Source organism: Anabas testudineus, chromosome 16, assembly GCF_900324465.2.
Source record: "Anabas testudineus chromosome 16, fAnaTes1.2, whole genome shotgun sequence".
Lineage (NCBI taxonomy): Eukaryota > Metazoa > Chordata > Actinopteri > Anabantiformes > Anabantidae > Anabas > Anabas testudineus.
The window spans coordinates 1,689,577-1,706,144 of NC_046625.1; the positions used below are offsets into that span (position 1 = coordinate 1,689,577).

Genomic DNA, 16,568 nt, shown 5'->3' on the forward strand with positions numbered 1-16,568 from the left:
AGTGTGTCTGATATGGCGCTGATCATTTGTACCTTGAAGCTATATTAAATCTATGTGAACTATAAATAATATTAATACATTTCAGTACCTTATTTCTTTTGCAGAATGGTTACGATATCACAGAGCTGAAGCGTCCCCTGTGCTCCAGTCTGTCCCAGTCCTCGTCCTGCACCACTGCCCCACTAATCAAATCTTCTCCAGGCTCCCAGGAGGAGGTTCACCCCTCCGGCTCCTCCTGCAGCTCAGGTGCCCCTTACCTCAGCATCCCACATCACCATCACCACCACCATCAGCACGCCTCCGCCAGCTACGCCAACGACTCGACCTACGCCAACTACACCACTCATGCAGGCAGAGACACAGAGACGAGTGATGCGGGCAGTTACGCTGACCCCGCCCAAACAGGTTCTCGCTCTCACGTGGACTTTAAAAGCTACGTGGCACGAATCATCTGGGAGGCGGACAATGACAGTGAGGCGCTCCCGCCAGACGCCTACCATGTCTGGTGTGTGGAGGGCTCGGGTTCGTCTGCAGGAAGCCTCAGCTCGCTGGGGTCAGCTGCGTCTCGTCGAAACATCACCACCCGAGGCGACGAGGAGGAAGATGACGAAGGAGTGTTTGTTTATGACAGGCTGTCACGCTGGGGCCCCAAGTTCCAGGCTCTGAGCGAGATGTACGACCGGCCCCAGCTGGCACTCACACACAGGGAGGCAATGGCCTACATACAGAAGAGCCACAGCCACGACCCTCTGCCTCATCACCACTAGGGGGCACTGCACACCACCAACACCTAAACTGGGAGGGAGGGGGACTCAGTGCGGCCTTCATGTCAAACTACAGCAAGACCAAGACAGTTAACGTCCAGAAAGACTGACAGAATGACTCAGTATTAACAGTGTCAAAAAGATTATTTTCTTAATGGGACATGATTTCAAACACATGATCATGTTCCTTCAGTGTTGTTCAAGATTCAAAACACTTTATTAATCCCACAGGGAAATTGTTTTTCTTGTTACAGTTGCTCTCAACACAGACAGAAGGAAAAGGAACCAGAACCAGAAAAGATCCACATCAAGTTAAATACAGCATCAATACAAAAGTGTCAGTGTAAACTCAGAGTATCTAAATTAGGAACTTTTATCAGATACAAAAACACGTGGTACAAAGAAAAGGTGATGGATCAGGTGATTCTGAAGATTGTGTCTGTATTAAAAGGACATAATTCAGATAAAAAGATTTTAAACTGCTGACAGAAACAAACAAAACTGGATTAGTGGAAAAATCTGATTGGCTGCACTGGACAGCACCTCTAAATCCTGAGTCACGATTGGCTGCTGGCCTCGATAAAGGCAGGAGAAACCTTTCAGTCTGTAATCATGAGGAACAAACAGGAAGTCACAGCAGAGAAACTCTAATGTGAGTAAAACAAATTCAAACTGTGCTGAATGTTTAAAGTGACGTCGTTCACGTTAGAACCACGGCAGCAGTTAAATGAAAAGTTTAGTTTGAGGAAGTTAACTTGTACTTTAGATATAAAACCTAAACTGCTTCAGTTTGTCATCACAAAAGTCAGATTCCCCTGAAGAGAAGGGTTCTGAGGAAGGATTGAGCAGAAACGTGACATGAACGCAGCAGCTCTGCCCCCTCCTGTGTAGGTCGACAGTAACACAGCGACACTTTCAGGGCTGGAGGTTCATTTGGTTTCTTCATGAGGTCAGAGGTCGGCGTTGTGGTTCAGAAGCCTGAAATAACTTAAACCAGCTTTACTTTATTTATTCAGCTTCTGTTTGTTTGTTTTCTGCAGTTCACTGTTGGGTTTTATGTCATTATTCAGCGCTGGACGAGGGTGAAAGGTGGTTTTTAAAGTTTTTATATTAGATTAGCATCAGACTGTGTCGGGAGTCTTCTGGGTGACTGGAGCCGAGTGTTGAACAGTTCTTGTGGGTCATTTGTTCCGGCAGCAGCGTGAAGTCTCCGGACCTCCAACAGTACTCGGCTTTTAATTTCTCTCTTCACCTTCCTGTTGCACTAAACCAAGAGTCTAAATGATATAAAAGCCTTGAGCTCACCAGGTGAAACACTTTCCAGCATGTAAATAAGCTTTGATAGGATGTTTTCAGATGAGACGTTATTTTTGTACATGCAGAAGCCTCCTCTCTGCTTCGAGTGTTTTCTGTTTAATACGTTGGTCGGAGCTGAACCGCTGTCAAATAGAAGTTAAAGCAGGTGATGAACCCACAGTAGCTCAGGTGGAGGCTGTGAACGTAGACGTAAATCTAAATCACAAACTTGAAGGTTTACTAATGAAGAAACTACTGAAGAAGCACGAGACGATTCGAGATCTGAGCAGCAGTGAGAGCGCGACGCTGCAGCCCGGTTTAATAAAAGCTGGTGAAAGGATAACGTTGGTTTCAGTCAAAGAAAAACCAGTCGCACCGAAACAGGAAAAGCTTCAGTCAAACATCCGCAGACTGAATTATAATGTGACCTGTGAGTGGTGGTGATAGAAGTACTTCGATACTTTGCTAAAGTACCAGTAGTCTAATGTAGAAATACTTCAGTCTAGTATTAAAACTCTGTGTCAGCATCTCGACTATGTACACATACACATAGTGGAGTACACATTAAAGTGGAGAGTACTTAATGCAACTAGTAAAAGTACTTTCCATCGCTGTGAGTTTGAGTTTTGCACATTTTACCTTTGTAGTCTGCAGCTGATTGTACGTCACTGAGTCATTCAGTCTGGAAACAGTGAGAAGCTGCTAAAAAAGAAAAATCACATGTTCTCAGAACAGTTTCAAACAACAAATCCTCAGATTGAAGAAGTGAACTTCTATCAACACTTGATTTTTATTCTGCCTGGCAACAAACTGATTTAAGTTCAAATGAGCTCCTTCAGTAGTTTCTTCTCTCTGCTCTCTGAAGATGACAGACGTGGTTGGTCTCGGAGCTTCTTCCTTTCTCTTCTTCACTGGTTTAGATTCTGGAAACGACTGAGTGCTTTGTTGGATGATGTTGTCCGCTGGTTGTTTCCCAGCTACCTCTCCCCTTCCTACGCCGTCTTGACACCGTCTGATGAATGTAGATTTCTAAACGCAGTGAGGAACCTTGTGGAGGTAGTCGGAGCAGGCACAGAGTACAATCAGTTCCCTTTGAACTTTATTTAATGAAAGCAGCTCCTGCAGGAGTCGAGCGTGTGTCAGTCTGCAGCCGAGGAGGCGGCATCACACTAATCCAGACAGGGAAAAGGTTTTACACCGAAGTTAGGATTTATTTTCCTCAATATGTTTGTAGAACAGATTAAGATCTTTAAATATTGGCCACACAGATTCTGGGATGTTCGCATTTAGCATTCTCCACTCTGGTACCTGAACTGAAACAGAAGCTATGCATCCAAATGAAACAACACAGGTGTCTTTTTACCAGCTCGTGAAGAAGCTCCAGATGTTGTGTCTGAGTTTTGACCTGTACTGTGCAACATCTGTTGTTTGTCCTAAACCCAGTGTTTTTAAAGCAGTTTAATACGTGTGTGTGTGTGTGTGTGTGTGTGTGTGTGTGTGTGTGTGTGTGTGTGTGTGTGTGTGTGTGTGTGTGTGTGTGTGTGTGTCATTTAGCACTGAGCAGTGTTGATCTGTAACATATGTTGTACATAGGGACATTTTATAGCAGCCTAACATGGAAAATTCCTTTTGTATATGACTTTTAATAAAAATGCATTTTTCCCCGTGAGCTTTGATTTAAATTTTTATTTAGTTTGTGTTTATTTCATCTCATCAAGAGAATTCAAACTTTGTGAACTGTCACTGATACAAATTAATATGGAAGACAAAAAATGATGAGTCAAAGGTTTCACTAAAGTCAAAGTTTGATTGTTTTATTTAAATTCCAACTTCAGTGTTTTCTCATTTTGACTATTGTTTGTTTCACAGATATAAATTCAAACAACCTAAAGCTGAACAGTAGTTTTTGTTATGGATCATTATGGCAGTTAATTTCTGGATGGAACATTGAAACTGGAGGAATCCAAACAATGAGTCATATATAAAATAAAATAAAATAAAAAAACTCATTTATAAATAAAAAAAAAAAAACACTTATTTATTCTATTAAGACCTGAACTCCAATTTGATCTGAATTTTTATAACAGAGGACGTGAGGTTGGCTGGTGTGAGGGTAGAAGATGTCCACGATCGAGGTGGAGAAGGATGATTCGCTGTGACCCCTGATGGGAAAAGACAAAAGAGAAGAAGTCGTTTTTATTTCTCGTTGCTGTTTGGGCTCATTGGAACCTGAAGTATAAAAACTAAGCATCATCGTTTCACAAACAGTTTCAGGAAGACGTGTCCACAACAACAAATTCTAACACATTCAAAACATTTAGCATTAAAAACTAGCCATGCCCTTTTCTTTACACACCTATTTGTGAATGAAAAACTGTGTAACAGTTACGATCAGCTAGAACACACAAGAACCCAAAATGTGATGTACACGCATGTGTACGTCGGTTCCAAGAGGTTAAAGAAGAAAATAAAAACGAGCAGTAAAATCAAAAACGGGGTCAGAGGAATTTTCCGTTTGTTGTTTTGTGCATGAATTTCTGCACAGTCTCCACAACAAACCAGGGTTTGAATTCCACATCGGAAATTAACAACTGAGTGGAATTAACCACAATTTAACACAATAAAAAATGAAGCATCAGAATATAAATCATATAAAATGTGATGTGAAGTTTCCACGAACGTAGTTTTTAGGTTTCAGATGAATTCAATTCACTTTTATTTTATTTATAATCACAACAGACGTCATCTCAAGGAACTTTACAGTGTTTCAGGTTTAAGACCTTAAACACCTTACAGAACCATATAGAACCCAACACCCCCACTGGAGGTAACTGAAGCACCAAAGACTCTTCGTGTCAGGTTCTGACATGTTCTCCGTCTGTGTTGACACATCCTGTTGGAGGGGGGGGGTCTAAACACAGCCGGGTTCACAGATCCAGATCAGTTTGAGCCCTTTAGCTGAGTGAAGACTGGAACTGGGCTGAGAACCTGCTGTAAGTCTCTGATGTTCAGATTCACTGGCTGTGGTGCAACAGCGCCACCTGCTGGTCGTGATGAGAGTGAACAGGAAGCAGAGGATCTGAAGAGTTTAATTCCTCTGAAGTTAAATCAGATGCTAAAACAGAAGTAGATCATAAGATAATTAGAGGTTGTCATAAACTGCAGCTACTGGATCTCAGGAGCCCTCTGAGATCTGGACCTGTGTGATCCACTTTAAAGGACCAGTCCCCAGTTTTTAAGGCCTGTGAAGAGTTAATAACAGAGCTTTAGATTCAGGCTCCAGCTCGAGCTGAGGGACGTCTCCTGTCTGTAGGAGGTGAAGGTTGGGGGGTCGCTGCAGCTTGTGTCTGCTGGTGAATTGTCTTTGACCTCTTTAACAGGGGGAGGGGGGCAGCAGGCACACAGTCTGTGAACGTTAGGAAAGAGTCTGTAGTAATAGAAGGAGACTGATTTTATATTATTGGTATCTGTTACTCTTCACTCTTTAAATCCTAAAGTTTATTATTAGTCTTTGAGAATTAACTCCAGAGACAGTTTGACAAGTTTATCTGAGTTTCTGGACGAAAACACGAAGATGAAACAGAACAAAACAACAAAACGCCGTTAAAACGACATCAGAATATTAGAAATGTGATAAAGTGATATTACAGTTAGAGTCTTTTCTCTCTTTTCTATTTTCTTTATGTCACATATGAATCATTTTTACTATGATGCTCATTGATTAAGAGAAAATGTTTTAATTTTTTACTTTTTGTTAAAACAACTTGAGATTTAGAGGAATCTCTTTCATTAGATTCATTAATTAATAATAATAATAATAATAATAATAATAAATAATAATAATAAAAGTTGTGGTTGGACTCTGTAAACTGCTCTAACATGATGCTAACATGATGCTAACATGCTCATTGTACTGTAAATTATATCTGTAGGTTTAATGTTCGGACTCTGTGCTGCTAGAAATCCAGAGTGAAGCTGCAGCACAGACGCTTTCCCAGGAAGACACAATACACTCAGTCTACTGCAGTTATTAGGGGGGTGCATGTGCATGTGGAGGTGGGGGGGGGGGCACACAGTTGTGCACAGGAATGCCAAGCTGCCAAACACTGTCACTATTCAGCCTATTGTTCTTGTTGAGTGTGTGTGTGTGTGTGTGTGTGTGTGTGTTTCATTTACTCTGTTGATTTCTATTTATTTTTTTAGCTTCACTACATTTCAGAAGCAAATAAGTGACATTTACTCAGTAACTATAGTTACTAGTTACTTTACTTTTACTTTTTCATATTATAACTTTACTCGTAAACACTAAAACTCTGCAGCAGCAGTAACGATGTGATCATTAAATCAGTTCATGAATCAGTAATTCTACTGATCTGACGTGAGACATCCTGCATGAAAGTACTTTAAAAAAAACACGCTAACAAGTTAAATACGGTTTCACTGTGTATTTCTACTCTGCAGAAGTTTTACTGTGTATTTCTACTCTGCAGGAGTTTTACTGTGTATTTCTACTCTGCAGGAGTTTTACTGTGTATTTCTACTCTGCAGAAGTTTTACTGTGTATTTCTACTACTGTGAGTTTTAGGATCCATGTCTTTGGGCCTCAGGTCAGTGAACGTCCTCCCAGCTTTGTGCTGCGTTCACGGACGCCTGCAGTGACGTTTTCCACACGTCTCCTGTTTCTGTTTCTCCTCATTAACACTTGACTGTTTTCTCTCGCGATGATTTAACTACAGACTTCACAGTAAACTGAGAAAAGGTGGAAATGACTCTACTCTGCTTATACAAATGTTACCTGCAGCCAGAGATGATTAGATATAAAATAGTTCCAGAGTCAGATCCACAGCAGCTGAAGCTCGAATCTGTGTTTAGTGGAACAAATGTTGTTTTTATTCTTTTAATATTTTTGAGTTTTGCTCCTTTTTGTCACAGTAGAAAACCTCCTGTAGCTTTTTATTTATCGTCTATATTTATTCTTTGTGCTGTTGTGGCTTGTAAATGTTTCGTTGGTCTGTTTTTCCCCTCTGAACAAAAGTCACAAAGCATCTTGGGAAATGTAGGAGCCCAACTTTAGGAGTGAGTTATTAGAACTGTTTTTGTCAGATTTGTTGTTGGGTCCATTTCTCCTCCTCACTGGGCCTCAGCCAGTCTTCAAATCATCTCGTTTGTGGTTTGATTTTGTTTTTCTCCTCACGTCATTTCATTTTTGGGTCAACCTGTGACCTCATATACTAATTGGACTGGGCCTCGATGGACTCCAGGTCTCGACTCGCCTGTGTTTAAGGCTCTAAGAGCTCTGTGGAGTTCTGCTGCAGTAAAAACATTAACCTCTGGTGCTGATTATAAAATCGTGTCACTTTTTGTTTCCACAGGCCGACAGACTCTTCCAGTGGTGAGTGACATTTAAACTTTAAACCACTTTTTTTACTCCACTACTTTTATTTTAGTTTTAGTTACTTTTGCAGATGGAAAATGCTAAAATATTTTTAGAACTTCTCTTTAATTCATTACTAGAATCTTTAATCTTTTGAGTTTGTCAAACAATCTGGACTCAAATTCCAAATTGTTTACTAAAAAAAAGTAATTTTAAAGTACTTTATACTTTAAGTAAAGCATGTACTCACTATACAAGAGTATTTTTTAGGCAAATACTTGCACTTTTACTTGAGTATTGTTAATACTTCTCCCAGTACTCTATTACAAGTATCCAGCATTGCAAATGTACTCAAACTATAGAAGGACCCAAAGTGAAGTACTATGTATTGTATTATGCAGAATGATAGATAATAGGAGTACAATATATTATTACTGCTCCATAGACTGGTCGGATTTTAATTACTAATAAATTTGAGTTTTAGAGTTTGCGTCTGCAGAGTAACTGGATAAATGTGCTTTAAAGTACTAGATTTCCATTTGAGCAGTTAAAGTAAATGGTAAAATGGAAATAATAGAAAACCAAGAGACGCCAACTCCTCTGGTTGGACTTCATTTATTTAAAAGATTCCAATATAAAAGAAAATTACACATTTGTAAATTGCTATTTACAAAATCATACATTCAACATCTACATACAGTTGACATGGTTCCACTGCAGGTTTACAGTCGGGTTTGTTCGATCTCAGCCTAGATTAACATGCTGTACAGTTCATGTTTTTCTTCTTTTTCTTTTAAAGGCACTAAGAATTAACAGGCTCATACAACATTTAATGAAACGTATCATTCACCAACAGGTGGCACTGAGCAAAATCATAAATAGCTTTTGCCTTTGGCAGTGATCAAACTGAGCTCATTAGTTTCAGACATTTTTTTTTTTCCTTTTTACATATGAACATTTTTTTCCTTTACATATTTAAAGGCTAATCAATAAATACAAGCACTTATAAATGAAGCAAAAACTTTGCACAATTGTCAAGTTTCCCAGGAATGTAACAAAAATGTTTTAAAAACTAAATTAAAAAGAAGTGAGTCACAGGTTTCAGCTGATCCAGTGGCTCGTGTAGCTACAAACAGCACGCTCACCACGTCTGAGGCCACAATGCAGAGTTCACATCACACGTTCAGACGGGATGTTGGTTTAAAAGCAACACGTTAAGAGTGAAATTAAACACTTGTTCCAATAAATGTAGAAAATAAGATTCCTTTTTCCTGAGAATTGAACTGAAGCACCATCTGAAAGCAGGTAGATTTCAACAGAATAGCACCAGTAGAACTCCCAGATACAATACCTGACAGGTACGAAATGTTCCCTCAAACACGTATGCATGTGTACATATACACATTAAAAAAAAGCAGACGGTGCCTGTGCTGTAGCTGCTGCCTGTTTAGACCAGAAGTCAAATGAATTCACCAGTAAAACTGTTTCCTGTTTCAATTCCCGAGTCTCTGTTTTGGTTTTATGAAACTCCAGAACCAGAGACCGACAGGAATCAAACATCTGAACGTAGTGTTTAAAATAAGCGACAACGTGCTACATGAAGTTTCCTGAAAACAAAACCGGTTCTGAGGATGCGGTCCAACAGGCCGGACCACAGGTCAAACAGTGGAGAGGTAGCGTTCGCCGCTGCTTCAGTCCTGCTCAGTGATTGGCTGGTTTCTCTGTGCTGCTGGGCGGAGTCAGGATGGGTCCGACAGCGACGGGCGACATCTGGCAGTCGGAGCTGTCGACCTGTCGCTCCTGAGCTTTTCTCTGCAAGACAGAGAAAACAAAGTCAGTGTCTGAAACACACAAGACGCGAAGTCGAGCGCTGGTTTCATGTCTCACGTAGAAATTTTACCTTTTCTACCAGAACTCGTTCTAAATGAGTTTGTTTTTACAGACAGACAGAAAACTCTGGTATTTAAAGGTCAGTTACTGGTTCATATATTTTTTTTTATCTTGTTATATTTGAGTGTTCACCAACTTACAGCTTTATTACAAACATTTTAATATTTCTTCAGGATTCAAGTTAAATTAAGACCTGAGGATCATTTTACCAACTTTGTCTACTCTTAATAATAGTTAAGATGTATTTAAGAGTAATATCCTGTAGGAACCAGTACTGTGGGTTCAATCCAGAATGAACTGCGAGGAATGAGCCAGTTTGCATGTTCCACTCACCAGCAGGTCCAGATAGGCCACATGCGTCTGGATGTTGTGTCTGTCGTCGGCTTTGACTTTGGGGAAGTTCTTGAGCTGAGGTCTGGCTTCAGATCGTAGCGTGTCCATGAAGGGACTCATCCACCGAACACAGGGAGCCACGCTCTCCCACGTCAGACCTGAGGGACACAGAAAGAAGAGGGCGCTTCAGATGATGCATGAAGTGGAAACCTGTGTAAATCTGGTTGGAGGTTGACGTCCTTCACAGCATTTTCTACTTCAGTATTCTGTTGTATTATATAAAGAGCTCAATGTGTCACTGCCTGTTGCACAGTTGAAATGAAATTTCACACAAAGAAAAGAAAGTGTAGAAGATGATGCTAAATTAAAGTTAAATGTCAAGAGCTTCCAAAACTAATATCAGAGAAAAACGTAGCCTTAAAATATAGTTCAACATTAAAACCGTCAGGCTGCAGGCAGCAGTAACGAGTCAGTCAGGTGAGAAAAATCGAACCTACCTGAGACTTTATGAACAACATCGAAGGTGGAGAAGTGGCAGAAGGCAGCAGCAGCGAGGACACTGTAGCTGTAGTCCAATGAGCTGATGTCCATCATACACAGGTCCAACAGCTGCAACACACAGGTCAGAGGTCAGCATGTCATCTTTGTACCAGGCCTGGACTTAAACAACCCTTTAACAACCTGAGGTTATTCACGGTCTGCACGTCCAACTGTACCTGTGTGATCTGGATGTATGTCTCCTGTGAGAACTGTGGAACCAGGAAGTTCTCTCCATCCCTCTGAGCTTCGACCTGAGCGTATAGCTTCAACCAGGAGATGGGCGTCTCTGGACACAGGTTCCAGTCCAACGCCTGCAGGAGAACATTAACATGAATCAACTGTACATCTACATTGTTGGACCAGAAGAGACACCAACAACGACATCTGGAGCCTTATTATAACTGTAAAGACGTGTTGAAGGTTTCTGTATCTGAACATGTAAAAACACTCAGTGTGACTGAAAAATAAACTTTTAATACAAGTGACAGCTCTTTAGTACAAGCGTCTGTGTTGTACCTTCAGTATGTGAAGCTCTGTGCGCTGGATGTCCCACACGTCACAGGCTCCATCTGTGACGTAGGCGAACTCAAAGATTTTAGGAGGGTATATTTCCTGAAAGACAAAAAGAAGTTTAAGTGGATGATTTGAATAAAAGTAGGTTTTTCATTTGTGACTTTACAAGTTCAAACCTGCAAAATTTAATTTTCACTGTTCTGACCTCAACATCCTACAGAACTAATGAACTGGACTAAAATTCAACCAGTGATTCTGTTTATATTTAAAAAGTTTCTGACTGAAGACTCACCTCTATTTTGGAGGCGATGAAGAGCGCACTGATGCCGATGAGCTGTAGATAGTCTTTGTTGACGTTCTGCTGCGTGAGCATGAAGCGGTCGAAGTAGTCCTGAGCGAGGTAGGCCGTCTGCCGGTGGAGGCTGTACACCTCGCTCACCTGTGTGTGGCAAAGAGTGGTTAAAGTCTTTATCCAAAACTGTGGCGACGAGTTTCTGCATCCTTCACATTTACAGAATGAATATGTTCAGTGTGCTGCTCTCACCTCGAGCAGCCAGTCGAGCAGAATCGCTCTCATCTTGGGCTGCAGTTTGGGATGCCGCTGCAGGTAGCCCTTATCGTGAACGTACTTCAGCTCCTTGTTGAGCATTTTGATCCACATGTCGTCTGAACTGGCCCAGCTGGAAGAGAAAAGACATTTTAGATTTTACATCAAGCACCTATTTTTATGTCCAGTCACAGAAGGTTTTTTCGCATCACTCAGCTGTTCACAACTACAATGGCCCAACTCTGTTGGCTGCTCCTTTGTCTGTTCTAGTTTTACATCCGTCTATCAACTGATTCTTTCTAATCATTATTTTTGTCCTTACTGAAAAGTGGTGTCGATGAGCATGTTACTACACGTCTCCGCTGCTGTAACTTAGCAATTTCTCTTAATAAAGTATCCATATGTACCCTGAAACTGGATCAATTCAATTCAAGTCTCCACTAAATTAAACGAGGGCGTTAAACTCTGAATGGAGCCGGGTGGATTAACATCTCAGCAACAAAAGACAGAACGTCTCAGCATGAAGTGTGGAGAAACGGCAGCCTCATTGAGGTGTAAAACACACGCGTTACCTGAGGCGGGGGATGGGGGAGGCCTTGATGAAGAGGTTTTTGAATGTGTACTGTTTGAAGCTTGACGGATCTGCAGGCTCCAGCTCTTTGTGTGGAGTTTCTATGAGAACACATGGACTTGGTCCATCCTCCGACCAACACTTCTGGAGAAAAAACAAAAACACACACTATGAGACAAGTAAGAAGAAAACATGAAAACTAAAACCAGATGGTTCAGAGATTGAGTTCTGATTTGTTCAACAGATTGTGATTAATAACCTTCACACTTCACTAATCGCAGTCAGTTAAACTGGTCATTTTTCAGTTTGTTGTGTGATTACAACAGCATCTGTGAGGTAAAGGTGGGATTATCCCTTCTTTCTGTACATGGATGTTTCTTGTTTATATAATGTTTCAGGACAATCTACATTCAGATTTCTAAAATAAATTCAATCCAAGTTGATTTCCTTAAAGAACTATTTAAGCTAAATGGTGTCATCTTGGGGTGAAACTGAGGCACTGCACGGCTGCAAATAACCAGTTCACCTCGGCCAGTTCTTAATGTTAATGTTACACTTTACATGTAATTACTAATTTAAGCTATACTGTTGTTAATTCAGATCCACATGAGACAAATGCATTTCTTAAAACATGAGAGAAAAAAATCAAAATAAAAGCTCAGACACACTAAACTAGAGTGACAAAATGGATACTGGTCAAAAAAGGGCAGGTTACACTGGGAGGGAGGGTGGGACTCTGCTCTTATCTGTTATAAACACACACATACACAAAATCAATCAGTCAGTTAATGACATGCAGCCACACTGACCTGTATTTCATAGCTTTGTTTCTTGGCAGAAGGTTGTAGTTTCTTCTTAGATGGCTGAGAAAAAAAAAAAAAAAACACGAACAATAAACCAGTGAGTCAGAGTTTTAGCCAACAGCTACAACAAGATAATAAACATGTGACTGTTATAATCTAAAAAACAGAGGGCAAAGAGTTTTACAGGAAGGCAATAAAAGACAATAGATCTGTAATTAGATCTTAAAGATGTAAGCACGTGGATAATTAAAACACAAACCTCTGATTTTCTCTTCCTCAGTGGCGCTCTGACGGTCGGCTCAGGTGTATTTGAATCTCTGGCTTGAAGTGTGATGCGTTCGCTGAAATGAATTATGAGCGCCACAGGAAATTAGGACCAACTGTTCAGTTTTCTATATAATTAACACTAGTATAAACTAAGTTAGCACTGCCATGTGCCAATTTTAAAGCAGAATATAGATCAGTGAATTCTTGTCAGTAACAGCTGGTGTATTAATACAGCATTGTATGTCTCATTAACTCAACAACTGCACTAAAAAGTTTAAATAGGTATTTTGATTTGAATATGGTTTTACAGAACTATAATAGGTCTATAAAATGGCTGCCACAGGCAAATTTGTCCAAACTGGTTCTCAGTCACTGGAAGAAAATTAATTTCTAATTATTACCCCAGTCTCCCTTGAAGTAAAAAACTAATTACCATTAATGTTTGGTCTCAGTTTTGCTGCTTTTCAGTGTTAAACATTTGCGTTTCTGGCTTCTGGTGGCCATTTTGTAGAACAGATAAATAATTGATAAATCTAAATGAATCAGAAACACATACAGGCTCTCAGACCACATCCCAGCAGCTTCTTACCTGCGTCTGGACATGGTGTCGATTCTATTTATGGCTCCGCTGCAAAGAAAAAGAACAGGTGAGATTAGACACAACTTGATATGAATATATACAAACACTAAAAACATGGAACATCTCATTAAGAAACCAGGTAACACATAAATAACTCAGTTCTCCTGGGACCATTTTAACTCCAGGGAGCCTCCTGGGGCCAAGAATCACAGGTACACAACATGTGTGATGAAGCTAAGTGTGCTACACTGGTGAGTTTGTTTAAGTGCAGAACCAACGACATCTCTAAAATTATCCTAATGTCCTAACGTGTTGGAGAACCCACTGAAGGACTCAGGAACCACAAGGTCCCAGTATTTCACAGGAAAATCCCACTTCCAGGCTCAGTTTGAACCTGGTTCTAAGCTGTGGTTAGCTTGTGATAACAGTACATGTTAGCTCATGACTTCCACTAAAAAGAACCGAAATAGTTCAACAAAATCAACAACTGTCGACCAGCAAAGATCAGCACCACATGTGAAGACTGAGACACACAGCATGTCGGTGTCAACAGGCCGGTTCTCTGTAAGTGTGTGATAATAGAAGAGCTAAACTGGACCGCCTGGTTCTGTAGCTAGTGCGGTAACTGCAGCCAAAAAGGAGGGGGGCTGCTGGCTCTGTCGATTTCCAACAAAAAACGCTCAGAAATGTTAGATTTCAACAGGGTTTTCTCATCGTCAGTGATGAAACACACTTGTCCAGACACCTCCGGTGTCGTTTAAATGAGCGAAATAGTCTAAATATCAACTTTATTTGAGGATTGAAACTTAAAGACGCGCCAATTTCCGCAGCGCAAAAGCGGGAGGATTTGAGTTCAGCCTCCCAGACCTCGTCCAAGTCTGCGGGGAAACTGGTACAAATGACCGATTAATATTCACCATATACGCTCTAACTTAGTATCTACTGCTAGAATAAACTCCTGGGAACAACATATCCCAACAAAAACCTTTTTCCAGTCCACCAAGCAACATTAAATCCGGGTAGACCGAGTCCATCACGAGGCTGAGTTGTGGAGGGGAGCTACTGTAATTAGCAAACGTAGCAGGGTAACGGCTAACTAGGTCAACAATAACCAACTAACCCCGACATGTCGACAACCAGCCGAACTACTGGTTTTACATGCAAACACGTCAATATGTGCCTGGTTTAAGAGAACACGGTGAATGTATGTTAAAAACAATCTCCTGGTAGTTTTAAAGTTACAACAGCACCTTCAGGGTTTGGACCAATAATCTCCACTAAAACGCCAACTTTCCACTAAACACACAAAAAGGGCAGAAAGCCAGAGGTTTAAGATTCTCGTCTAGATTAGATTGATGGCAGAAACCTCCCAAAATCACCCCAACATAACTAAAAGTTGAAAACTCGGACGTGGCTGCCATCGATGGTCCAGACCTAACGATGAATCTATTTGGCACAAAATCACGTCAAATAAAGAGGCGATTTAAAAATACAGCACACGGTTTAAACCACACTGAGGCTGCACTTGAAGAAATAGATTAAAACCCTACAAATATGAGAATAAACGAGAGCTCCGGCTCGGTGATCTTACCTCCTCAGTGAAGAATGAATGAATGCATCAGCTGTGGCGCCGGCGCCAATCCTTATATCCGCATCTGGCTGCGCTCCCACTGCGCATGCCCGTTCCCGGTTCGCATTAACGCGCTAAATGTTTAAATTTGAAGCGATTTTCTCGGACGAACTTCGTCGACGTGTTTTTCCGCAGTTCATCGTCCGCACGCTGCGATCTGTCCGCTAACAACGCGCTAATGTGCGGATAAACGGCTCCTTCACCGGAGCCCACGTTCACCTGTAGCGGCCGCAGAGCCGTTGGCTGTTTCTCGGTGTAAACTCGGTTTTCCGCTCGTCCCGGTCCAACTCCTCCGACTCGGTAAACGCTCCACATCAGCTGATTCCGCTCATTTGCGCTATTTTCTTCATTTTGCGGAGTTTTTTTCCACTTTTTTTCGCGGCACGGAAACGACTTCCGCGTTCGAGTCCCGCCCGCGGGAGGGACCTCGGTGACGTCAAGCCAATGAGAGGGCGAGCAGCGAAAGCCGCGTGCGTCCCACTCGGAATGTAAACAGAAGGAGCACGTGGTGCTGCTGTCAAAGCTCCTGCAGGTTTAAACCTGAGTTTAACACGTTTCCTGAGGTTTATTGAACATTTAGGACGAAATAGAAAGAATTAGAAAGACTATAGGACGCTAAATACTTAGAGTTCAAAGTACTAAACATCCCATAACAGTTCAAGCTGATTTAAACATGCAGTAAGAAGAGGACACTCTGAAAACAAAGTGTGAGGATCTAGAGACATGAACTGAAAAAGAAAGATTCACTGTTGCATCGACCACAACCTGTGCAGCTCACTGTTGGGTTCTGCAGCTCACTGTGGGGTTCACGTTCCAGCAGCAAAAGTTAAAATGACAGACGTTATTCTAAGCACAGAGGAGCTGTCTCAGTGTCACATGGCTGGACTGAGGGGTTCTGCAGGGGACTGAAGGGTTCACGTTCCAGCAGCAAAAGTTAAAATGACAGACGTTATTCTAAGCACAGAGGAGCTGTCTCAGTGTCACATGGCTGGACTGAGGGGTTCTGCAGGGGACTGAAGGGGTCTGAAGGGGTCTGCAGGGGTCTGAAGGGGACTGAAGGGGTCTGAAGGGGTCTGAAGGGGACTGAGGGGTTCTGCAGGGGACTGAAGGGGTCTGAAGGGGTCTGAAGGGGACTGAGGGGTCTGAAGGGGACTGAGGGGTTCTGCAGGGGACTGAAGGGGTCTGAAGGGGTCTGAAGGGTTCTGCAGGGGACTGAAGGGTTCTGCAGGGGACTGAAGGGGTCTGAAGGGGTCTGAAGGGGACTGAGGGGTTCTGCAGGGGACTGAAGGGTTCTGCAGGGGACTGAAGGGTTCTGCAGGGGACTGAAGGGGACTGAAGGCGTCTGAAGGGGACTGAAGGCGTCTGAAGGGGACTGAAGGGTTCTGCAGGGGACTGAAGGGTTCTGAAGGGGTCTGAAGGGGACTGAGGGGTTCTGCAGGGGACTGAAGGGTTCTGAAGGG

At 41.8% G+C, this 16,568-nt stretch overlaps 2 protein-coding genes across 2 annotated transcripts in view; one reads left to right on the top strand and one right to left on the bottom strand.

Moving 5' to 3' along the window:
- Positions 1 to 3,663, top strand: part of si:dkey-22o22.2 (neural-cadherin) — a 54,888-nt gene extending 51,225 nt beyond the window's left edge. The window contains exon 34 of the mRNA XM_026369855.1: positions 105 to 3,663. Within this exon, the coding sequence (XP_026225640.1) occupies positions 105 to 767 (663 nt within the window). The 3' untranslated portion in view covers positions 768 to 3,663. The remainder of the gene's footprint in view (positions 1 to 104) is intronic.
- Positions 3,664 to 8,033: 4,370 nt separating this feature from the next.
- On the bottom strand, positions 8,034 to 15,449 carry ccne2 (cyclin E2). The gene is made up of 12 exons (XM_026370119.1): positions 15,070 to 15,449; positions 13,488 to 13,526; positions 12,891 to 12,972; positions 12,638 to 12,691; positions 11,830 to 11,972; positions 11,255 to 11,390; positions 11,003 to 11,149; positions 10,714 to 10,809; positions 10,374 to 10,508; positions 10,155 to 10,266; positions 9,658 to 9,815; positions 8,034 to 9,246 (listed from the first exon to the last, which is right to left on the bottom strand). Exons 2-12 carry the CDS (start codon positions 13,499 to 13,501, stop codon positions 9,136 to 9,138), a joined length of 1,188 nt encoding a protein of 395 aa, XP_026225904.1. The 5' UTR covers positions 13,502 to 13,526; positions 15,070 to 15,449; the 3' UTR covers positions 8,034 to 9,135.
- Between the last annotated feature and the right edge of the window lie 1,119 nt (positions 15,450 to 16,568).

Bases quoted from the DNA above. Each gene is read 5' to 3' on its own strand.
- ccne2 (XM_026370119.1), bottom strand. The intron at 12,692-12,890 runs GTTTGTGTTTTA...TTTTTTTCTCAG, and splicing joins TGAGGAAGAGAAAATCAGAG to CCATCTAAGAAGAAACTACA. The intron at 10,509-10,713 runs GTACAACACAGA...GTTCTCCTGCAG, and splicing joins CAGAGCTTCACATACTGAAG to GCGTTGGACTGGAACCTGTG.